General features: G+C 39.7%; 1 protein-coding gene across 5 annotated transcripts in view; it reads left to right on the plus strand.

Annotated features, from left to right (window-relative positions):
- The window catches only part of PLCB4 (phospholipase C beta 4), a 190,076-nt gene that overhangs the window by 116,762 nt on the left and 48,723 nt on the right, over positions 1–24,591 (plus strand). For all 5 annotated transcript variants that reach the window (XM_033054226.2, XM_033054225.2, XM_033054228.2 and 2 more), the window contains exons 7-19: positions 894–973; positions 1,495–1,548; positions 7,233–7,314; positions 8,021–8,121; positions 8,772–8,829; positions 13,510–13,618; positions 16,229–16,439; positions 17,038–17,131; positions 17,736–17,815; positions 18,265–18,349; positions 20,969–21,059; positions 22,146–22,241; positions 23,341–23,441. In XM_033054226.2, the coding sequence (XP_032910117.1) occupies positions 894–973; positions 1,495–1,548; positions 7,233–7,314; positions 8,021–8,121; positions 8,772–8,829; positions 13,510–13,618; positions 16,229–16,439; positions 17,038–17,131; positions 17,736–17,815; positions 18,265–18,349; positions 20,969–21,059; positions 22,146–22,241; positions 23,341–23,441 (1,242 nt within the window). The remainder of the gene's footprint in view (positions 1–893; positions 974–1,494; positions 1,549–7,232; positions 7,315–8,020; positions 8,122–8,771; positions 8,830–13,509; positions 13,619–16,228; positions 16,440–17,037; positions 17,132–17,735; positions 17,816–18,264; positions 18,350–20,968; positions 21,060–22,145; positions 22,242–23,340; positions 23,442–24,591) is intronic.

Below are 24,591 nucleotides of genomic sequence, written 5' to 3' on the forward strand. Positions count from 1 at the left end.
AATGTTTAGCACTAGACCAAATCCCATCTCAATTCCACCAGTGTAAATGATCAGTTGAGTAATCCTAGTGTTACAATGGCATAATTGAGATCAAACTTGGCTTGTAGCACTGCCATTTTTTCCTCTTCCCATGGCTTTTTCCTGCCAGGATTTTTGCTGAAATCATGAGTGTTCATGTCAGGGCCTAAGCCTTAAACTGGTTCTCTGCAGCTCTGCAAAGTTGGGGTGCAGGCTACAGCAGAAAAATAGATCCCTAAAAGAGGAATTGCATAAACAAGCTGTAATGCTGCTGTCATCCCAGTGATTATTTGGAATGTTGTGCATTTTAAGGATTAAAACAAGGAAACAAGCAGAACTTGAATATGTAACAGAGCGTTAGATGAGGTTGGTGTTGCTGAGCAGTTGTTGTGCCTCCCTGTGGCTTGCTCTAGCTTATTAATATTTTATTTCATTCCTTTTCTAAACTGGACCAGTGAAATATGTCCTCACACATTGGATAATGGTGCTCAGTAATAGCTGATACTGCCCCCCACCACCAAAAGGGAGGCAAATGTTCATACAGGATATAAATAGAGGCCTTAAAGAATCAGTCAGTGGATCACTTCCTTTGGCTGGCAATAAACTGAATTATTAGCACTGCTGATACTACATGCAACATTTGGAAGAAGAGAAAGCACAATCCCTTTGTCCAGTGGAGGATGAAATAGTGATGAGTAAAATGGATGAAATGTGGCTGGACTTTTCCATGCTGTGTGCTGTGACCTGGGTAGTTTTTCCCTCAGCACAGGTTATTAACATTATCCATGGAGGAACCTTCCCCTAAGACAAACTTTCCTACTTTTTCCCTCTTCAGTTTTCCTCATTTGGTGTTTTGGTGTTTTTGTGTTTTTCAGCAATGGGTAGAAGGGCTTGGATCCATCATACATAACTTTAGAGCTAACAATGTCAGTCCAATGACGTGTCTCAAGAAACAGTAAGTTATTTTCTTTCCTCCCCTTTCGCCTTTTCTGTTTGGTCCGTGTATTTTCCTTGGAATTGAAAAAAACCATTGTTTTCCATAGTTTGACATTTATAAAACAGTATTATAAAGAAAATGGTGTTAAATGAGTTAAGAGTTTGTCTTTTATTGAGACCAAAGGTGTCTCAAGGCTATATCTGGCACCTGCCCAGGAGAAATTACAGGAGAATTTATAACTGTTCATTTGATTTATTGTAGTGTATGTTTTAATTATTGGCTGGTGTGTTTTTTCCTTGATGCATATGCAAGCAAAACCCTACAAGACTTTCTCATCTTTACACTTGTATTAATTGCTGTACTGATTTTTTGAGCTGCCTTTACAGCTCTGCCTCAAGCACTAAAAGGTTACAGAAAAATGTTTTTATTGCAGAACCATTATTTATTTGCACTCATTTAGTAGACATGACAATAAGTTAAGTATCTAGACTCCAATTTTAATAAATAGCATTTTAAAAATATTTCATTCCTAATTTCAGCTGGATGAAGCTGGCCTTTCTAACAAACACAAATGGGAAAATTCCAGTTCGGAGGTAAGCACAGTTGGGAAGCTCTAGGTTTTTTCAGTTCCTACTTCTATAATTTTAATAGAATTCTGTGGCTTAATATGGAATAAATATTAATTTTATTACTAATACATATACAAGATTAAGTACAAAATTAGATATTCTTATCTACTCTCCTTGGTAAGCTGGGCAGGACTTCTTATCAGCCTAGTAATTTTTTTTTTTTTTCTGTCTATTATAATAAAGATATGAGTCCTTCTAATAGTTTTCAAAGTCACTTAGAGCAAAGAGCATCAGATTTCTCAGCCTAACATTCCTCAAAGCCTGGGATGGGTTTTTAAGTTGTAAAATTTGATAAAATACTTTTAAAAAAGAACCATAAAAGCTTGCAGGCCAGTTAAGTGGAGGATAAAAAGGTACAGTAATTTCACAGCTATAAGGTGTACCGGATTATAAGATGCAGTGTCAGTTAATGGTAAATTTCCAAACTTTTTCCATATGTAAGGCACACCGAATTATAAGGCGCACTTGTTTTTTGCAACGTTGATCCACACACAACTTTCGCAAACAAATTAGTAAAGGAATTGCGTGATCGCGGGGTTTACTGACAGGTGCTCAATCTGCAAACATTTTTCACGGATCAGCGTAGCCTTTAAATGCAGCCTAAAAAGACTCAAAACACTAAAAAAAATATAAACAAGAACAACACCAGCTGTGGAAAATCAGTGACAAAACAGAACAAAACTCAGTCTCAGTCTCTTTTCCAGTCACAGACACTCTTCTCCGCACGGTCCCAGTGGAGAGCGGGGCGGGACGGCCTCCTCTCAGTGGCGGCAGCAGGCGGGAGCAGGGATGTGAGGCAGCAGTGGCAGGGCTGTCTCAGGTGGCAGAAAGGTGAAGGAAGACTCTGCTCACTGTTGGCGTCCCGGTTCTCAGTGCTGTTGTCAGAAGCAGGAGGCTGTAGCAGCGTCGGGTTGCAGGGCAGATCTCACCGCAGAGAGACCTCTCTCCTCCGTGTTTGGGCCAGCGAGTGTCTCCCTTGGAAGGACAAAGCAACCAACGACCATCCACCCTGACCCCTCAAACCCTCCCCCTAGCGATTGAGCCAGTCAACCCTCCCCTTATCCTTTTTGTCTTGAGCAATTAAAAACTAAGGGATCCACCCAACCAGGTTTCTTGGCATGATAATGGGAAAAATTCTCTATCTCCACCAAGGGAAAGAGTAAATCTCAACCCCCAGTACCACTTCAACCCATTTTTGCTTGGGAAAGGTGCAGCGCAGTATCAGTTAACGGTAAATTTCCAAACTTTTTCCATATATAAGGTGCACCGGATTATAAGCCGCACTTCCGGGTTTTGATCAAATTTTAGGATTTTGAGTGTGCCTTATAGTCGTGAAATTACTGTACTTTTAAACTGTAGTTCCTTGTAAAAGAGGCATTTATATGTCTGCCAAAAATGCTTCTGCTTTTATAGGAACCCCCAGGATAATATTCGGTTTGGTCCACATGGTAAATGAATTGTTACTTGTTGTCAGGAACAGCAAAGCCAGAAGAGTGTATTTCTTTCGGTGCAGCTATTAACTATTACAAGTTACTGGTTTTCAGTCCTCTGGCTAGGCAATAATTCTCCCCCCTCCTGCTCTAGAACTTCATTCTTAAAGTACATGCAAACTTGGGCATGCTAGTTTTTCATAAAGAGAAACTCACATAAGGGAGCAAGAAGGAGGACTTTGTAAGATAAGCTTCACACATTTTTTTTTTCAAAGAGGAAAAGAGGATTTTGCATCTATAGAATCTACAAAAAGACAAAGGACCTGCCGTGCTGCTTTCCAGGTTTCTTTAGCTTCATGACTCAGGCGACATCTTGATAGTGTTAAAGCTGCTGCAGTATATTAATCTTCCAGTTCTCGCATGGCCAAGTCCCTGCTTATTTCTCAAACTCAGCTGCCATGAAGCACCTCCTGTGCAGAAGTCCCATGAGGAATATCATCAGCAGGAGGGTAATGATGAGGGAACAATACCTCCGGGACAAATCAATTTTCAGGACTTTACAGCTTTATGCCTGTGTTTGAACACAGAACCCTATTTCATGGTATGAATTTATAGTGTGCTAGCTTGTCTGAAACTGTTTCTGCCTTTAAATATTTTACATCACGTTTAGTGAGGCATAAATTCTCTGCATTGTGCTTCAGCATACTGATTTGTGTATGCCGATTGTCTGATGCTTAAAAATCCAGCTGACTGGGTCCAGTGTATTAAATCTTTAAATTTGAATTTGCACTATTTACAGGTTAAGATAAGTCAGTCCCTAGCAGTTTAATTTATTGTGAAAGTAGGTTGCTTATAAATTCTGAGGGGACCTACTATTCCATGAGGCTGAATCTCCTTTGCATCTGGATACTCCAAGGAATGTGCTATCCAAGGAATCCAAGGGATGTGCTGTCTTCGTGTGGGTAAAATATGGCAAATTTTTGGGGCTCACACAGGAAGTGCTGTGTCACTTAAAGGATGAGGAGACGTGTCAGTGAGAAGAGGAACAGAAAAAAATCAATCTGCTCTGCAGAGCTGCAGAAAAGAGGGGGAATCAGGGCTCTGGGATAGGATGGCAAGGCCATGGGATTGGCCTGATCCAGCAGGAGCTGCTGATCCTGGAATGGGACGCAGACACCCAGGGGTCAGCCTGGGATGGGGGGGATTTCACTGCTTTCCCCTTTCTTCCATGAACCCTTAGTGCAGAGAAGTGGAGAGATCAAGAGGAGACAGGAGGAGGGAGATGCATAAGGAGAGGGGTATGTGCTGAGGAAGGCAAGCCTCCAGCTGACCTTTGTTCTTTTACTTGTTTTAAACCCAGTTATTTATTCAGCCCTGCTTCTTCCTCCTGCTACCAGGGGCTCCTGTAGCAATTCTTGTAGCTCTGGGGATACAGATGGGAATGTTTCTCTCTCAGAAAAAAAAAAATCCCAGCGTGTTTGTTCAGCTGTAGGAATGTGTATCACAAGATCCACCTGTATTTCATTTTTATACAGAAGTGCAATAAAACACTAAGGGGGAAAAAAAATCTCACCTGCATAATCAGAGCTCCTTGCATTTCTTCCCAAGTTTGAAACAAATTTTGCAACTATCACATTCCCCATAGGGAATGATGAGCCTTGAGAAGGTGACACTCCTCAGGCTGTTGGTGGTAAATGCTATAAATATTAATTATTCCTTGTCTGTACAGTTGGGAGTTGCAAAGTCACAAAAATTTTTCTGAAACTACTTTTGGATTTTAATGTATTCTGGGGCATAGATCTATTGCTATCGATGTACTGTGTTTGGGAGAGAAGTTCTGGCAGTTAGCAGTGTGAAAACCTTAGGAGAGTAACAGTTTTGCCTTTTGGGCTTCAATAAATTTTAGCAGTCTGAGTCTAGAATTACATTTACAGCTCATGCAAAAACAGCATTTGTAAGACATTTTGTACATTCAGATTTTAACACTACTGTAACAGAAGAGTAAACAGATTAGTGTTTGTTAAGAAAAAACATCTACTTGGTTTCTTCAACTTTCTGCTGGCAGAAAATAGATTTTCTTTGGGAGTGAGTTGCATCTGCTCATCTGGAGCCTGGCTAGAAATTAGCTTTGCTCAATCTGTGCTTCACCCTTTGTATAACTGCATTTGAAAGGATTCAAGCAAGTTTAGGTTCTAACTATGAAAATATATAGTAAAAATAGAAAAAGCTAAACTATGACAAATGAAGTTTAAATCTGTTTTTAGGTAGTTTAATTAGTTTGAAAGTAGAGGGTTTTTTAAGTGTGTTTCGTATCAGTTACTCCAGAGTGTCTGAAAGAAATCTGTTTCAATACTTCAGTGTTTGGAATGTAAATCTCCTAGGATGAAGTCCCTTCTGATAAAGGGAAAAGCAGTTTTATTTGCAACAGCCTTAGCAAAATGAATGTGTCATGCTGTATTTTTACAATCTTTTTTGATTCACACAATCTTCTCTGCACTGCTGCTCTCATTGCAAATTGCTGCTATGTTTGCTGTCAGCTTTTGTGAAATAAAAAAATACATTTGGCATCAAAAGTAAGTTCCCTGCAGCCATGGAATCTTGGCACACATCTGATTAATTACTTACACCAATATTACATGTTTTACAGGACATTTATTATTGGAGTCCAATTTATTACAAAAGACAGAAATTTACAGGGCTGGAAATAGATGGCAAATTGTAGAGCTAACATTACTGCGTGGTTTAGAATTAGCAGAAAAAATAGATGCCTGAGGATTTTTTTAAGAAACAAGTGTCTAAAGTTAAATTCAGTCTATATTTTAGTGAAAATATCTTGGTACTTATCAGCTTTGGAAAATCAAACCGCTAACTTAGATGCCTAAATAGGGACATAAAAATCTAACTGTTGTAAGGACCCAGTAAGAAGAAAAACATGGCTAAGTTTTATTAAAATATTTTTTTATTATTTAGATATTTTCACTTCCTGATCTTAATTTTATTAGTATAAAAATATTTACATAGGCAGTTTAGAGTGTTTTGGAGAATAAAACAACCATGAATTGCTATGGCAACAAATAGCAGCAACAATTTGTTTCACGTCTCTTGCCATGTGAAATTATTTATTATGCATGGGATTAACTAAAAGTCTCAGCAAATGTTTATCTCACTTGATGATAAAGAGCAACACATTCTTATCAGCAGCCATAGAGTGTTTCCCAATGTACATCTTTTCTTAGAAATGTATGCTGAATACAGACTTCATTTTCTCTCTCCAGACTAAGACACCAAAGGGGGTTGTGGGTCACAGCATTTTAGCTCAAACCCTAAACAGAAAGCAGGAGAGCTGTCAGGTTTAGAACCCCCATTTCCAGACCCAGAGATTATTCAATCTCATCTCAAATGGAAACAGAAATAGACCACTCATATTAATCAAACTAAATAACTGCATTTTTGTGGGATTTATCTCATTCCAAGTGAAACCAGTTTGTCAGTTGTATGCATGGTGAAATCATGCTTTGGGAAGGAGCAGGATGCTCATCAATTTGGTGGAATTATTCCAGTGGCAGCTGAGGCTTACCTCGAGGATTTGTGTGTAGCATGACTAGGACAGAATATTCTCAATGGCTGTGAGGTGAGGGAGCATCCAGAGGGAGGAGTGAGCACTGCAGCAGGGAATGGGGTTTGGAATGTGCCTGGGAGTCTCTTGATAGCAGCAGCTGCTTGAAAAGGAAGGAGGAAGGATTTGGGAACAGCCTTTGGGAACAGCCCACTCCTACCTTATGGAGGAAGTTTAATACCTGGAATGAAAGTCACCCCAAACAGGAATTACCAGAGACAAGTCTCCTCCCTCTGAGAATCTGCTGCTTTCTAAACAGTCATTTATATCAGCACACAGTTTGAAGGAGCAAACAAAAGAATGCTTTGCATGGCTCTGTATCCCAGTGTATTGGGGGGGAAAAAAACCCTCTTTTGTTCTGTTTGCAGTTCATTATTTTGATGTATTTTCTAAAGGCTGGCTTGCAGGCAGAGCAGTGCTGCTCTGTGGTGCTTAGAGCACTTCTGCACTATTTCTTGGAAGCTGCTTACATTCATCAATTGAAGCCAGAGGAAAATGTTGGCAGTAAAAACAAGAGAGAGAGAGAGAGAGAGAGAGAACTGGTTGTTTAAAAAGTGACTAACATTTCTGGTTTTTTTTCTCTCCACTGTTTTTTGTTTTAGCATAACCAGAACCTTTGCATCAGGTAAAACAGAAAAAGTGATCTTTCAGGCCCTTAAGGAATTAGGTCTTCCCAGCGGAAAGGTATTTAGTGGTTTTGAATAACTGTTTTTGTGTACCAATAAAGTGATGACTCATTCACATTTTAGCTGTAATCTAAGTTGTTTGCATCACAAAAAGCGTGCCTGTTGTGTGTTCCTTACTAGTGACTGGAGGTTGTTTACTAGAGCCAAAATGTAATTAAATCTGTATGACACAGAGGGCCTTAAACCTCTCAGAGGAGAATTCCCTTCTTTTCTGTCTCAAACTACCTTTTTGTTCATTTATGCAAAGTATATAAGCACAAAATATGCATGCAATACATTTTTTGTTGGATTTCTTGGACTCCTCCTGCTCTTTGCTCCCCTCCTTTGGAGACCTGCTCTCCAGCTCTGTCCCACTTGCAGTGGGAGCCCCTGCCAGCAGCCCCAGAAGGTGATGGCTTGAACTTTTTGGGTTGGGTTTGGTTTTTTTTTTTAATCTTCAGAAGAAAAATAGATTGTTTTCCAGCTCTGTGTTTATCTAGAATTATTGTTACTGTGAGGTTAGAATACAAACACATCAAACAGATATATGATAAAGATGAATTTAGAATTATTTTAAGAGAGTTCAAAAGAAACCAGGTAAATTTATACTTGGGAAGGAGCTAAACCAATTCTCGGTTACTTTTTTCTGATATAAAATATTCTCTTGGGGAAAGAGCACATAAACTCTCTTGTCTGGATAAATGTACCTTTGCATTTTGTTGCAGAATGATGAAATTGAGCCTGCAGCTTTTACTTATGAGAAATTTTATGAGCTCACCCAAAAGATATGTCCCCGAACTGACATAGAGGACCTCTTTAAGAAGATGTAAGTTCAAATTTAATATACTCTTGCTTTAAAGACATTTTAACTGTATTTTTAGCCTGTAACTAATAGTGACAGAACACTGTAAAATTTATCTACCCTTGAATCCTAGTAGCATCAGCAGTTCTTTAGAAAAAGCTCCAGTCTATGTTTTACCCCTTCCTCCTTCTTAGACTGTTAATGTAAAAGTTCACTCTGTATTTTAGAGCAACTTTTACATGAGTTAAAAGAAGCACCTGGAAACGTGGTTTTTTTGGTTTTTTTGTTGGTTTTTTTTTTGCATTGGCTTCACTAACTACTGTAGTTTTTAACTTGCTCCTTTAAGTGATTAACACAGTATGTGAACTAATTAAATTAAGAAATTTGAAGTTTGAAAAGTTTCTTCACCCAATTTATTCTCAGCTGTAGGACTTACATGTTGTTTTATGAAGTAATGTTTGTTCAGTAATAGGAGGATATGTTGTGGGAGATATATTGTGCCAAGCATAGACAGTTACTGTGTTTTCTGTGACTGTTTATTTTGAGATTATAGAGCTACTTTCAAGTAGAAAATATTAGGTGATTTTAAAAGTATCAACAATGTCAACATGTAAATCATACCTACTGTAGCATTGTGTATAAAAACTTACATTCTCTAATAAATTCCTTTTCAGCAATGGAGACAAAACTGATTATTTAACGGTAGACCAATTAGTGAGCTTTCTAAATGAAGTAAGCTTTTTCATACATTAACTACCATACAAGTCTGTCTGCAGTGGCTTGCTTCTTCCAGTCTTTCCATTGCATGCACCTTGCCATTATTTGCTGCGCTTCTGATCTGCTGATCTTTCCATTGTGGTAACATCCAGGTGCAAAAATCAGCTCCAGCCATGTGTGGTGTTGTGCTTTCTACATGTTGGCTTTGCAGTTGCATCTGTTGGTTACTTGTTGCTGTGTTATGGTGTGTGTTCTGTGTGTTTTATACTTTTTATGCTGTTACATTTGATGCAGTTTCCACTAAAATACACCCAGTGTTTGATTGCAGGCAATTATTTTACCTGCAGGCCCAGCTAAATGTATCTACTAGTCCTTCTAGAATAGTAAAAAAGCTGAAGTAGGCGTTTATAAACAGGGATTTGATTCTCCTCAGCAGTATTATTTCAATCTGTTACAAATCTAAGAGCTAAGAGGATATTTTAAGAGTTTGTATATGATTTTTAAAATACCATATGTGCAGAATAGGAGGAAATATTTTTGTTGCTGTATTTCCAGAATACAGTTGTTGGCAGAAGTATTTAGTATTTCTTAAAAGCATCACAAGTGTGTGAAGTAGTTGAATAAACAGTGTGGGGTTGGCTCTTTTCTATTCCTACAGCACAGTAAGTTATAGAAAACTGCCTCATTTGGAATTGCAGCACTAAATGCAGTGTGTGGATTTGACAAGAACACACCTGTGGAAAACGTCCTCCTTGGTTTTGTACCAGTAGATTATTGTCGTCCTGAGCATGGGAAGCTTCCAGCCTCACTGTGTGCCTTTTTTAGGTGCATTACCAAAAAAATCTCTCCATCTAGAATTGTTTTACTACTTATAGTTCAATTTTTATATGTTTATTTAATTATTTATTTATTGGATACTTCAGTATTAAGATCCAAGGTGTAAGTTCCCTACATATCAAAATTAGAATATGATCTTATTTTTCAGTGTGGAACGTGTGCCTTACTCTTCACTCAACCTGAATTACTTGTAGAAAGGGTATTCAAAAAGAAAAGACAGAGAGAAGATTAACAACTTGATTATATGGTTAGGGTTACATACTTGGGGCTTTAGTTCATATCTATTGGCAAGTTGGAGCACAGGCTTAATCTTTTATCACAGATGTTTACACAATTCAATGTCTAAATGTTTGCAGGGCTGGGGTCAGAGCTAAGGCTTGTCATTTTTGCTTCTGCATTGGAGAGAGAAAGGATAGTGTTGTGATTTAAATTATGAGTTAGCTCTTTAAAGCACCCCAATTCACCTGTAGTGCTAGAAGCATTTTACTGCTTGAAGCACACAGCACTTACCCACTTTAAACTATGTTAGCTTCTGATTTTTGTTAGTGTCACTCTTCATTTTCAGGTAAATTACTATGTTATAATTATTTTTTAATTGATCACTAATTGTTTTAAAGTGTAGTTCCTTGAAGCCTAAACTTCTGAAGAAAAGCTGCCACATTTGTAAGAACCCCCTATGTCCAGTAACTGATTGAAAAATTAAGATTGAATGTTTGTGCTCTCAGTTTTGTGTTGCTTTAGCAGTTCTTTTTACAGAATTAGAAACCTTATTTTATAGATAGTATTGGGGGAAAATCATCTTGTTAACTATATTCGTATTGGCAAAATACATTTTGCAATTGGAAATCTTGTGGTTGGCCCTCTAGCTGGGGACCAGAACCGGGAAAAATTACTCAAGTGTTTGTTTTTTTTCTAGAGTAGGACATTTATTCTGGTGACTGAAACCAATGCATTTGGTCTGTGTTGGAGGTCCTTTGGTCTCCAAACAAAGTTTAAAGTTTCGGTCATAACTTGAAAGGCACAAAATTACCCAGAATGTGTCTCCTGAAGGGATCATTTCATTGGCAGCTGGCCAACACCACAATTAGTGGTGTCTAATGCTGGCATATATAAAAAGGCTATTATCATTACACAGGAGAGGGGAGTTACTTGGCAGAGCAACTCTTCATGAGACTCTTTAACTTAAATTATTTGGAAGTAACCTCCAAGGCATGCTGCAGGAGCTCTAAGTGTTATGGGTTTTTAAGAGAGCACGAGGATATGTTACTGGGTTTGAGAGTGTGCTGCTTTCCTGGAGTTTTTCCAAACTCCTGTCTCTATTTGACTTTTAAATGCTGCTGGCTGACAGATGATTTAATTGTGCTTCAGTATTAAAGCTTCTGGGAAGTTTTTAGAAACTTAATTGTTGTTGTGCACTGAGTATTTTGTCTAGATCTCCATTTTTAAAGTCAAATTTTGGATTAAAAAAAAAGAGAGAGAAATATAGTAGAAGAGGGACTGAAATCACTACCGTGGAGATTTGCTCCTGCAGTTCATTTACATCAATAAAATAACACGGCAAGTAACAGAGAAAATGGAATTTTAAGTAGTCTGACCAGGACTCACCCATTCTTTTGGAAGGGAGGTATGGGGAGATAATTTCCTATTCCAAATTTCTTGCTCTTCCTCCCTCTCTTCCACTTGCTTCCTCTTCCTCCCTCCTTCCCATTCACTCTTTCCATCCCCCAGCTGTTCATCTCCCCAAAAGGACCTTCTCACCACTCACAGGGCAAATTCTGGCAGAAATGGTTTTAGCACACTTTCAAATGTCTCAGTTTGTACCCACACCAAGGTGCTGGAGGCAGCCTGGGGAGGCTGAATGAGTTGTTCTCTCTTTGCAGAACCCTCTGGGCATCCTTTCTCCCCATGTTTTTAGTCAGTTCACCCCCATATGGTTGGGAATGTCTGGTGTAAGGGTGCCCTGTCTGGTAGAACAGTAAAACACTGCTTTGTTTCACATACAGAATTAGTCCTGGGGCACGTTATCTTTTGAGATGAAATTTCACACTTTAAATTTGCTTTTGTGTCACCAAGCTCTGTGGTGCAGAATGTTTCCCCAAGAGACACTAGAGAACATGATCACTTTTTAAAAGTAGATCTTTACCTGTTGCCAACTTTATTTTTTAAACAAAGTGAATGTAACAATACACTTTTATTCCAGTGGAGAATTGATAATGAGCAATGATCATTACCACTGGAAGAATATTTTGCTCTTAGATCCCTCTGATAACTCTGGGACCTTTTCTCAAGAGGAGACTTTTTGCTTTCTCCATTTATTTTCTTCTGTTTGCTTATTACTAACTGTAGAAGAAAAGGTGTGGGGAAGAACCTTCTTCTTGAGCAAAGAACCATCCCTACTATTTTTTACAATTTTTTGAGGTGGTATGTCTTCACTAATGGTATAAAGCCTTGTCATTTGTCACTGTGGAAGTGTTGCATGCCAGTGTTGCGGTGGTGTTGGTGTGTGCTGCTGAGCAAGTCAATGTCCTGCATCCATCTGCTCTCATTGTGTTTTATCTGAGTTTTACTGGGGCATCCCAACAGCCCACCTGGTCTGAACAAACTTACTGTGTTTAGATGCTGCAGACTGCCAGTAGCATTACTTGAAAAATCCCTCCTTAATTGCATGACTGAATTGGCATTGGTTGTAATTTCTTGGAGTTAATTAAGCACATGCACCAATGGATTGGTTGTAAGAAAAGAGATGGGATTGGATATTACTTTTCTCATGGGGAAAAAAAAAGAAAGAAAAAGTCCAAAAAGTTTCCACATAAGGAATTACAGCAAATGCTGATAGTGCTGTGTAAGCCATGTCAACACCATCCTGTCCACTCCAAATTATTGATTGCCAATATAGGGGTGGCCTGTTACATCTCTGAATTCTGCTGAAACTAAAGCTTGGAAACTGTGCACCTTCTGGGGTAAAAGAGTGTTTTCACAGTCATATTTATTTTTTTGTTTTCTTGCATCTGCTTACATGCCACTACTCCATCAATTCTGGTTTTAATTTTCTTTTAATGGAGAATCAGGCACACAGTGTGCAGCTCTAATCCAACATGGAGAGAAAAAACAAAGTTGCATAGCACACTATGAAATGAAAACATAAAATTCTAAATTTTATTAGTCTATTGGAAATCACTGCTAAATTGTACCTAAACATTGCATATATTATGAAATTCTAATATTGTAAATTATTGTGAATTGAAAGGATGATGCTGTGAAATTCTTGTGCATATTTCCTCTGCAAACCTATGCTGGTTTTCTAATAGTTAAAAATGTGATGTTTCCATGATTCACAAATAATCATCCAGTACTTGCATATTTCTAAACTCAGATTTCAAATTCTGTATTTACAGTATAACTTTATTTTTTTGCTTTAGCTGTAGATACTGTGTAAGATTTGCAATTTTGCAGAGATGATTACAGTGCCATCAGTCACTTTGCAAAAAAAAAGGGTTAGAGAGAGAATTTACAAAGGATATTTAGCTATTTATTTTCAACATCTCGTTTGCACAAATCCCTTGTGCAGTCATTATTTTCATGAATAAGCAAGAGTAAGACCAGTTGTATGATTGCATTGGATTTTTCTTTTTTAAAAATATTTTTGTGATCAAACTGCTTAGGTTTCTTATGACAGATGAAGTTCATTTTCTACCTGATGCTGAAGTTGCTGTTGAATAGTCTGTAAATTTTAGGGCTGCTTTCTTTTTTTTTCTTAAATGTCCACTTCTTTCTTTCTCATCTGCAGTAATGAAATGCTCTTGGATGATTGCCATGCACTTTATTGTTTTGCTGAATTCCATTGTTTTCTAACCTTAGCATCAACGAGATCCTCGGCTCAATGAAATTTTATTTCCCTTTTATGACACAAAAAGAGCAATGCAGATAATTGAGACATATGAGCCAGATGAAGACTTGAAGAGGAAAGGTAAATGGGGGAGGGAATTCAGTATTCAGTGTATTCACTGGGTTCAGGCATTTGGGGAATTTGTTCTGAAGCATTCAGACTTTTAAAAGGGAGTTTACAGTTCCCATGGCCTGGGGACAAGCACTTGTGCAGGAAACTGGTCTGCTGAAAAAAAATACCTCCCCTACAACGTCAGATTTTTTTTTTTAGAAGAATTTTCACCCTGGTCCAGGTTAAAGTGTGGCTACAAATCCTGATGGAAAAGGGAGGGGCTTTGGGGTTGAGTAAATACAGAACAGCAAAGACTCCTTCCAGCAAGAAGGCAACATGCAAGTGGCTGTGGTCAAGGTCTCAGAGAGACTGCACAGCTCTGCAACCTACAGATATTGTGCAGAAATAAAAAGGAAATTGCCATATGCATCCACTTCCTTATCATATATTCTCTCTAGTGCTTGAGGGCAGCAGCCTGGCTCAGAACAGGGCATTTTATGTGGGTGATCTGAAAAACATTCTCTCCAAGCAAGGTTGCAGGAAGTACCTGCAAGTCATTCTTGGACTGCTCATATCCTGAGCTGCTGTGAGTGTGGGAGATGTCAGTGGCTGAGCTTAGTTCCCAGTTTTTACCCATTTTGCTGTAGCAGCTGTGTTGGGATCAAATGAAATGCAGAAATGAAAATGCAGCTTTGCAAAGGCCATCCTAGCAAGAATCCTCTTTCACATTTAGGCTCATGCATCAAAGTAGAAATACTCATACACCCAAAAATGCTGCAACCTCCGTGGGTAAGGGATGTGCAAAACAGGCAACAGAAGGAGGCAGCATCTAAGCCTGCCCCAGCAAAGCCTGAGGTTTTCCCCCTCTCTCTAAATGAATTAAATTCTCAAAGTATTAATTGATTTTTGTCAGCTTTATCTCATCTTATTTATAATTTTTAAAGACACTCATCTTTGATTCTTGGTGCTAATGTATTTTAAATATCTTTCAACATGAGGAAGGTGTTCTAATGTGACTGCCACCTGTTTAGGATGGAAGGTGTAAAAACATATTTTCTGAAGGTGGAAATAAATCTAAAATTGGGGGGAAAATCAACCATTGCTAATTATTTAACTTCTTTGATGGATTTTTATTTCTATCAGGTTATCAATAAAAGTGGAAAACCTTCTGCAGGGATGGGGTTATGGAGAATAACAACAGAACAGTAGAAGTCCCCTCTGAGTGTTCCTCTAGGGATCTCAGCTTGGGCTGTTCTCTTCAGCTTCTTTCCCCTTCTTAGATAAAAGTTTGCTGTTGAGCCAAATAGTTGAGGACAACCCTTTTTTTTTTAAATTCTAACTAATGCTGTTCAAGAAACAAAGCTGATGTACAATAGGCAGTAGAAATAAGCAGCTGAGTCTTCCTCAGCAACTCTTCAGTGACAGGAGTGAGTAAAGCTGAGCAAGTTAATGCTGGGCAGAGTCTGCTCAAGAACACTACAAACCCCAGTTCTTCCACCTGGTGAGTGCAAGTCAAAAATTTAAACTCTGAATTGTTGAACACCCAGAGCTGAGGTCTCGGCTGTGTTCTGTCTAGAACATCCAGCCAGCTGTGACATTTCTCCACAAGATGATGCACCAGGAATATGTATCATCTGAGATATGCTGAGCTGCTGCTTTAAATTACATGAGGATAACAAAATAAAACCATTCTTCAAGTCTTCCCCCCCACCCCCACCTTTCTTTCATACTCAGGATCAGCTGAGAGGATTTGAGTAAAACATTCTGGATCAGTTCACCTCTGGCTGACACCAAGCACAGAAAATTTAAGTGGAGGATTTTTTTCAGAAAGTTAGGAGTAGAATGGAAACTAGGATTACTCCACTTCTCTGTATAAGAGAAAAATAGACTTAAAGTAAATAAAAATAGGACTGCTGCAACCTTGACTTAACAATAGCTGAGTGTTCATAAATTACTTCAGAGAAAGCAATGTCAAAATTAGCGCCAGCTAACCATTCCCTGCAGCAGCTCTTTGTGAGTAATCCCTTCTTTCCCAGTTACAGATAATTTTCATTTTCCAGACTCTTGGCCTGTTTAAAAGTGATATTGCCATACTAATTATTCCTAATTTGGTTTCATTAAAAATTACCTCTTGATTTGTATTTTTTTTATACTCTGTTGAAGCATAGACCAGCAGACAGATAAGAGAGAGATGTTAAGAATTCTGTGTTCTGAATTCCTTTATGTCCCATGTCCACTGTAGATTTCTGTTTTCATTTACAAAGGTATGAACATGTATTTCAAACAGGAAGGGATTTTAGATTTTCCTAGTGTTTTATAAATGAACTACTGCGAAGATTTCAGGTACACATCCTGCCCATATTTCTGTCAGTGGGGACTGGGCCTCAGGTGTTGAACTGGTGGGCACCTGATTTTTAATTTGGTTATCTGGGAACATAATGACATATTTTGCACCAGCTGGATTTTTGGACCAGTTGCATTTTGAGCAGCCTGGAGCAGAGCAAGGGGAGAGGTGTTTGCTTGCAGGAACCTGTGCAAATAGCAGGTTCTGTGCTAGAATTCCTGCTCTGTGAGATGGTTTGACTGATGTTGGCTCTAAATCTCTGATAATAATTTACCATGCCTTCTCCTTCCTTCCAGGTGTCATATCCAGTGATGGGTTTTGCAGATACTTAATGTCAGATGAAAATGCCCCAGTGTTCTTAGACCGTTTGGAGTTATATCAAGAGATGGACCATCCTCTGGCTCATTATTTCATCAGTTCCTCTCACAATACATATTTAACAGGCAGGCAGTTTGGTGGCAAGTCTTCAGTGGAGATGTACAGACAAGTGCTTTTGGCTGGATGCAGGTTGGAAGCAGGAGATAATAAATATTTGTTAATCTATTACTTTAGACTGAATATACTTGGTGTTGATGTATTGTACAGTTGATTGTATCAATATGTTAGTGTGGCAAATGAGAATACATGTGTTTTTTTAAGAATCTTAGTTTTCTCACAAAAGTAATTCCAGGCAGAGGGATGTAGAAATTGGTAATAAGGAGAGAGTTTGTGAGAAAGTTAACGGAAGTGTGATCTCAAAATGATAGCTGAAGAATTTCAGAGGGCTTTCTGCTTTATAATGATGAAGTTTATATGTTGATGAGAATCAGGAAATTCATGATTCCCTGCTGAATTTCTTGACTTACTAGAATGAGAATAAGAAGAGCAGCACAGTGCTAAAGACACTATTGTCCAGATGAGAATATGTTGACTCACATGTACCATAATTAAGTGATATATCCAAAGTAATAGAAGAAATCTGAAATAACACTTGTACAGCTTAGAAAGAGCTGTGAAATGCCCAAAACTGATTTGCAACTTTGTGCTCTGACCATCACTGCTAAAACATGTCCCAGGTAGCTCACTTGGAATAAAACCCTTAAGTTTATTTTTCTTGGATCTTTAGGTGTGTTGAGCTGGACTGTTGGGATGGCAAAGGTGAAGACCAAGAACCAATAATAACCCATGGAAAAGCAATGTGCACAGACATTCTTTTCAAGGTAAGTGCCTGGCCTCTAACCTGGCAGCAAACCCCAGGAGCAGCCATGGACAAGAATCCAACAGGGCACCTCCCCTCCTCAGTATTGAATGCAGCTCCTGTGTGATGGACTGACATGGGCAGGATCTCTGGCCCAGACTTTGGGGCTCATTTCTGACTCATTTCTGACCCACCCCTGTGCTCCATCTGCCTTTCCACAGAAACTGCAGGAAGCAGGCTTGCTGCTTTTGCCCCATTTCTTCACATCCTGGGGCTCTTTGCACCACAGAATAAATATCTTCTTTTTTTTTTTTTTGTCTGAGAAATTCCTTAGCTGTGGAAAAAACCTGAAGATGCAGGAGTTTCTCTGGGTGTAGGAGCCCTCCCTGGCAACAGGTGACAGCAGCAGATCCATTGATGTTGTCAGTGAAGGTGCAATCCTGCTGCAGGTGCAGGGAGGTTGTTGTGAGGCATCAAGAGCACTGAGTTTTTCCTCCTCCTCTCTTCATTTGCATGTTTAAGACAGCTCTGTGTTTCTCAGTGTGGGGTGGATAATAAAATAATCCTTTTATTATGTTTTTCATTTGATCCATTCTAACTTGTATCCTATTGTTGCTTTTTTATAGGATGTAATTCAGGCCATTAAGGAAACAGCATTTGTTACGTCAGAGTACCCTGTCATTCTTTCATTTGAAAATCACTGCAGGTATATAGTGCCCATTTTTAATTTTTAAATTGTGCATTGTCTGAGAGAGATTATATAGTTTAGAATACTATGATATGATACTTGAAAACTGGGGGGGGTATGCAGGCATACTGAATGTCACTTAATATACCATTAATACACTAATCCATCTTTATGTAGCTTAATAATGGCAATATTTTTATCTGTGATAAAGCTGTGAAATGTATTTCAGTGTTCCATTAGCTGTGTGAGATTGAGTTATTCTACTTTTTGGGTCTTGTTAAATTCATCTATGTCAAATAATAGACTTTTATTGACAGTATAATTACAGTAAAGTAATACTTCTCAGTTGAAACAAAGTGGGCAGTATATAATTTGGGATGACTACATTACTTAGTATTATTCTTTTGTGCTGAGTGATAGTGATTTCTGTTTTATATTTTAAAATTAACTGACATAATCTTTTCCAGCAAATATCAACAGTACAAGATGTCAAAATACTGTGAAGATCTTTTTGGAGATCTCCTGTTGAAGCAGCCTCTAGAAACACATCCAGTATGTTGGATTTTGCCACTGAGATCATATCACCTTTAGTGCTGTTCACTGCCAGTCCTGTGCTTTCAGAAATGACTAGTGGTTTTGGGTGACTGTGCTTTTTGGTACAAACTTGTCTTTATCTGATTTGTTTAATCTCTCTGGCAAGCAGGGCTCTGTCAAGCAGCCTGGGGAAATCCCCCACCCCTTTGATGTGTGATGTAACACCAGCACCTACATAAAATCCACCACATACGTTGTCTTTTCAGGTCATACCTCCCTCTGAAATTGCCAGTCACTGTTTAAAAACAAGTACAGTAATTTCACGACTATAAGGCGCACCCTTTTGATTAAAATTTTGGCCGGAAGTGCGCCTTATAGTCCGGTGTGCCTTATATAATGTACAAAGTTGCGAAATTTGCCGACTCCCAGAGGTGCGCCTTATAATCTGGTGCACCTTATAGTCCTGAAATTACTGTAATGATAACAATGAATTATAAATTGCATGGTCTCAGCTGAAGAAGCCTCTCCTTTCATCTGCACGTTGCGTGTTTCATGCTCCATGTAATGTCCTGCAGGCTCGTTTGGACTATGGAGTGCTCTGTAATCTGCATGTGCTTCACTCTCCTGCATGGCAGGAGGTAACAACAGACACTCCTTCACAAACACAGTATTTGAGACTTACCAACTTCTTACAGCTCTTGCGACCCCTCCTCCTGCCCTTCCTTGCTTACACTAAGCTTGCTGTGTGCCAGCCCTCACCCAAAGCCCGCAGATGCTCTGTGCTGCTGTGGGGGACCACAGCCAGAAGGACTCTGTCCTACCTTTCAGTGGCCCTGGCATTAGCATCCCTAGAGCTCTGCTTTTCCTGGCTTTCCCTGCAAAGGCTTGGGGAATGCCCTGAAAAGTGCATCCCAAAGAATTAAACCTGCAGTGTCCCCCTGTGATGTTTGTAGCATGCTGCCACATCCCTCACAAAAAGCTTCCAGCAGCTCTCTGGGAAGCCTGAAATAGAACTGGCCTAAGTCTGCCATGCCTCTACCTCAGGGCTCAGTATTTAGCCTCAGCTGCCCGTCTGTAGCACTGCTGAGCCTTCTGCATTTTGTGCCCTTTCCTCCTGGTGGGTGAATTCAGTTCCCAGCTGCTCACAAAACAAACACTGCAGAGATGGCAGGAGGAGCTTGGAACGTGACCTTTGCAAGTTTTGGATCCTGATAACCCGGGCTAGTGACTGAGGGAGGCAGACTTAGGAGAGACATGGCACTTGGCTGAAGCAAATTTGGTTTTAAGTAAAAGCAAATATTTGTCCAAACGGACATCCAAGTATGGCCTTGTCTGGGAATGAAGCCTGGCATAAATGAGCTCTGCAACACTGACATCTAGTGGAGTTACAGCCCCAGTGCTGTCAGGACAAATGTGTTCTCTTCATCCAACATGCTGAAACTCCCTGGCTGAACCAACCTGGTTGGTGTGAAGGACCCTTACCCTCCCCAGAGGTTTCCACCCATTTTGCTGGGGTTGGGTTGATATTGTTTTTTTTTTTTTTGGGGGGGGGGGGGGGGTTGTTTGGTTGGTTTTTTGTGTTTTTGTTTGTTCACCTGGAGTGCTACTTCTCTCTAGCTCAGATTTGGATTAAGAGATAAGAATATCTGAATAGTTCTTCTAAAAATTGTCACTTTCCATAGAAATACCTTCTATTCCTGCATCATTTAGGCTTCACTGAAACCCCCAGTCTGTTATGGTGCTACGAATGCCAAGTTGTGGCTTCAATCTCTGTATGGGCCATTCTCCTCAGAGTTCACTCCATGATCATTGTGGATCCCTTCCAACTCAGAATATTCTGTGGTTATACCAGCAGCTCCCTGAAAAATATTCTTAGCAAGCCTGAGGTGGAAAGGGTGCTAATTACCTTACCGAAATCTCTGTTTCTTAGCCTCAATGATGTGATGGGTCTTAAATCAGGGGATTTCATACTTTTTCTCTTTTCTGAATAATATTTTTTCTCCTTCCCCAAACTGGAACAAACCTTTTATTAATACTTCCTTGTGTGTATATGTGAAACTTCCCCTTTGACAAATACTGAATTTGTGACCCTACTGGCAAAACCAGTCCCCATAACCTAGCTGAGGGCTGGGTAGTTTTCCATTTCCCAGTGCCAGTCCATCTCCACTCTCCAAGTGTGTGGGGGCTGCCTCACTTGGGTTACTGCAGCTCGAGGGGGCCATAAAAGCTGACTTATTTAGAGATCAAATGATAATGGGCTAAGCTGTGGCTTGGGCTGTGTGAACCACAGGGAGAGAGGGAGGGAAAGCAGGAATTGCTCTGACCATCCCCACCCCTTGCTAGGCAGGAGAGGTGAAAAAATGTTCAGAGCAGTGCAGTTGAGGGTGACATAGGCTGGAGACCTGAGTGCTGGCTTCATCCAGCTTTACCTGAGCACAGCTTTCCCCTCGGACAGGGAAGAAGCAGAGAAAACTCTGGAACTGCAGCCACACACCTTCTGGGGTTGTGCCTAAGATGGCACTGCTTATTCCCTGCTCTTTGGTATTGCTGTCCTAAAATCCAAATCCCAAACACAGATACAGAGAGGCCAGATAACCAATAGTTATTATTAAGCACTTTCTTTGAATTGTTTTACAGCTTGAACAAGGTAAAGCCTTACCATCTCCTAATGACCTCAAAAGAAAGATTCTCATAAAGAATAAAAGGCTGAAACCTGAAGTAGAAAAGAGTAAGTAACCTTTGTCGAATATTAAACAAACAAAAGTCCAAACTGCTACAAGCAGACTTTGTTACTAAAGTCTCCAGATTGTTTGTACTTTGATGTTGGAATAATATGTATTACATGTAAATAACATTTGGTTTGCCCTTGTGTTTCATGTGAGTGCCAGTCTAGGCCTTGATATCAGCATGCTGCACAGGCACAGACAGACCCAGAAATGTAATCCTGGGACTTTTATCAGACTACTGGTTGAGCTAAAATATAAGGCAGATAGAATCTCTTGTAAATTCTGCCTACACCAGTCTGTTTGCATTGCTGTGTTTTTCCAGGATAAGCATGAAATGAAATGGAATTTCAAATTACTCTTCTTGCTGTTGTTGCCAGTTCTGATATTTATCTTCTTTCAGTAACAATAATGTTGCTGTATTAGTTTCCAGTATGGCTGTAATGATAAACCCTGGTCCTTCTCCATTCAAAGATAAGCACCCAAACCTTGTGCTGGCTTCAGTCATACATGGCTGTGCCCCTCCTGTCTAACTGAAATGCACATGGAAACACAGTGGAAAATCCAAGCACTTTGCATGGATCAAGCACTGAAGAGACATCTGTGAGGAAGTAATATGCTTGCTCCAAAGACCTTTGAAATTTAGGGGGAATTTCTTCACAAAAAGGATGATCAGACATTGGAATGGGCTGCCCAGGGAGGTGGTGGAATCACTATACCCTTTCCCCAGGAAAGACTGGATGTGACTCTCAACCATTCTGGTTGACAAAGGTGGTGGTTCAGTCAGAGGTTGGATTCAGTCTCAGAGATCTTTTCCAGTCTAATTGATTCTGTGCTTCTGTGAAATATTTTCCTTAACTTCAGTGAGTTTTGAGCACAGCTCTTACTGACCACTTTTCACATCTAACAACAGTCTGTGTTTATTGTTGCTACTTTGTAAAATTTTATTACCAACTGAAAAGTCAGAGGACTCATTAAATAGAAGTAGATCTGAGGATCAGGGAATCATTTGTGATGGTTTTCTTGTATTTCTTTGTGCTGCAAACTGTTCACGTCATGACTAATTTAATTTTTTTTTTTCATATTAACAGAACAGCTTGATGCTCTGAAAAAGATGATGGAGGCTGGGGAAACTGCTGCTCCTGTAAATATCCTGGAGGATGATAATGAAGAGGAAATAGAAAGTGGTGAGGATTTCCTGGAGAGGGGTTCTCAGACATTACCTGTGGTAGATCAGTGGGCTGGGCACCCCTTACCTACATGCTTGTGGTCTGTGGCAGCAGCAGCAGGTCTGGGCTCAGTGCAGCACCATTTGTACAGACCCCATCCATGTCACCTCATCCCAGACAATTTTAACTTCATATACTGTTCAAAAGTTTTATTGGGGCACCAACCAAGTCAGATTTTCATTCTGTCAGTGAGAGGGAGACTAAGAAGTTGTGATCTTTGCTTTGAAAACACATATTGTCACTGTGCTTAACACTTGTGTCAGCATCAGAGGGGATTATTGCATTAGACTTTATAAGGATAAAATGAGGGCTAGGATTTTTCTTGCCAAACCTCAGTTATTCTTAGTGTAAATGTCCAGCTCTCTTAGTGTAAATGAGCCAGTGATGTGGTCATCAGAGAAAAATGCACATGTTTAGAGTGTGATCCACCCTGTCTATTTTAAACGTCCACCTTCAGAAGATGTAAATCACCCACTGCCTGCAAGTGTCTGAACCACAGGACTAGCCTGTGGCCTGTGTCAGAGTGAATGTCCCAGCTTTAACCTGCCACCTGCTTCTCTCACACATTTTACATTTTTTTCCCCCCCTTTACGTTTTAGCTTTGAGTACTGTAGGTTCTAATGGTAAATCACCTTAAAAGCAAATGAGAACAATTCCCTGTAGTGGGGGCACACAAGGAGTCTGAAAATGCACTCAAGAAGCCTGGCCACTGGCATCTTCTTTATTTGAAGAACTCTGTCATCAGTTTTTTTTATTTCCAAGGCTATTGGTTGTTTGTGGTTTTTTTACACCTTTGCTAAACAAAATACTGATTACTTCAAAAATACAGCAAATAAAATTTCTCTTTCTAACTATCTCAGGATCAGGCTTCAGCTGTAATTTACTGCACTTGGAAACAGTTACCTAACCCCTAGAAATATAATACCTGAATTTTATTCCTGTTTTTAAAAAATGCCAAGCCCAAACCTGTGAATTCAACTGTCATTTGTTTCATACCTTGCAGAGAAAACAGCAGTTGTTGTGGTTTTTGCACTGATCCTTTTTGTTTTCTGTGCAGCTGACCAGGAAGAAGAAGCTCATCCTGAGTACAAATTTGGAAGTGACCTTACTGTAGATGATTACGGTCAAAAAGAAGCTGTTGCCATCAGTGTCAAAAAGGTGGGATTGCTTCTTTCATATATATTTTTATGAAAACTTTCCATGGAGGTTGTTGCAAAGGGCATCTGCTTTGTGGAAACATCAGAGCACTTGTTGGAAGATTCAAACCTGGGATCTTCACCAGGTACCACTTACCTTTAGGTTCATGAGAACACAAAGCTTTGTAGCCAAAAATACTGTCCCCTTGTTCAGGTAGGATGTACTCATTAAGGAAACAGAATCAGTATGTAGGGAACAGTATACAAGTGGAGGATTTAAGCAGAAATACTAATTAAAGGCAGCAAACAGTTTCCTGCTCGTGCCTCTGATATTTTACTTTGCACCTCAGGTGCAGAATCCTAGTGAGAGGTGGAACATAGCTCCTTGCTCAGCAGTATTTTTGCAGGGCTGCATTCTGTGTCTTCACCACAAGGTTTTCCTGCTTCATTTTTCATGGTTAACCCTTAGGGTGGATTCTCTCTTCCACCTCCAGCAGTGAAGGCAAAACAGGACAATAATTCCCAGTGAGGTGGTCTGGCAGGGGGGCTCTATCAGGCAGCTAGCTGGCACACAGGGAAAGAGTTCTCTTTATTCCAGTCATACTTGACATTACAGTTTATCAGTCTATGCTCAGTAACTTGAATATTAGTTGATGGTAATTAGATACAGAATATTGGGATTCAGAACTAAGCTGCTCTGGCACTGAAGGCATTAGTGCTGCTTGCTCCAGAGAAAAGCCCACATGTGAGGGCTGAGTTACCTTATCAGATCATGTTCCTCTGTCACTCAAGTGTTTGGCCACTTCTTCCCTCCTGCTTGGTTTCCTTTGGATCTTTTTCCAGACAGAAGTATAGGTGTGGAAAATAGCAGTACCAGAGACATCAGACCTGCCTTCTGTGTATCTCTTCAAGTCAATAGCTTTGGTTCTTCAGGACTTTTATGGATCCTTCCACTGAAGTATCATTTCACTTCTTTGCTTTAGGGAAGTTTGATTTACTAAGTCAGCTGGTCCTTAACTATCTGAATGTTTTGGGGTGTTTTGATTGGGTGGGGGGTTTTATTTGTTGTTTTGAGGATTTGTTGTTGTTGTTGTTTCCAGATTAGTCACTCATCCTCAGCACATGTCCTTGGGTAACTTCTCTGCTTCTTTGCTGATCAGTGACTTGATCTT

This window comes from Catharus ustulatus, chromosome 3 (assembly GCF_009819885.2).
Source record: "Catharus ustulatus isolate bCatUst1 chromosome 3, bCatUst1.pri.v2, whole genome shotgun sequence".
NCBI lineage: Eukaryota > Metazoa > Chordata > Aves > Passeriformes > Turdidae > Catharus > Catharus ustulatus.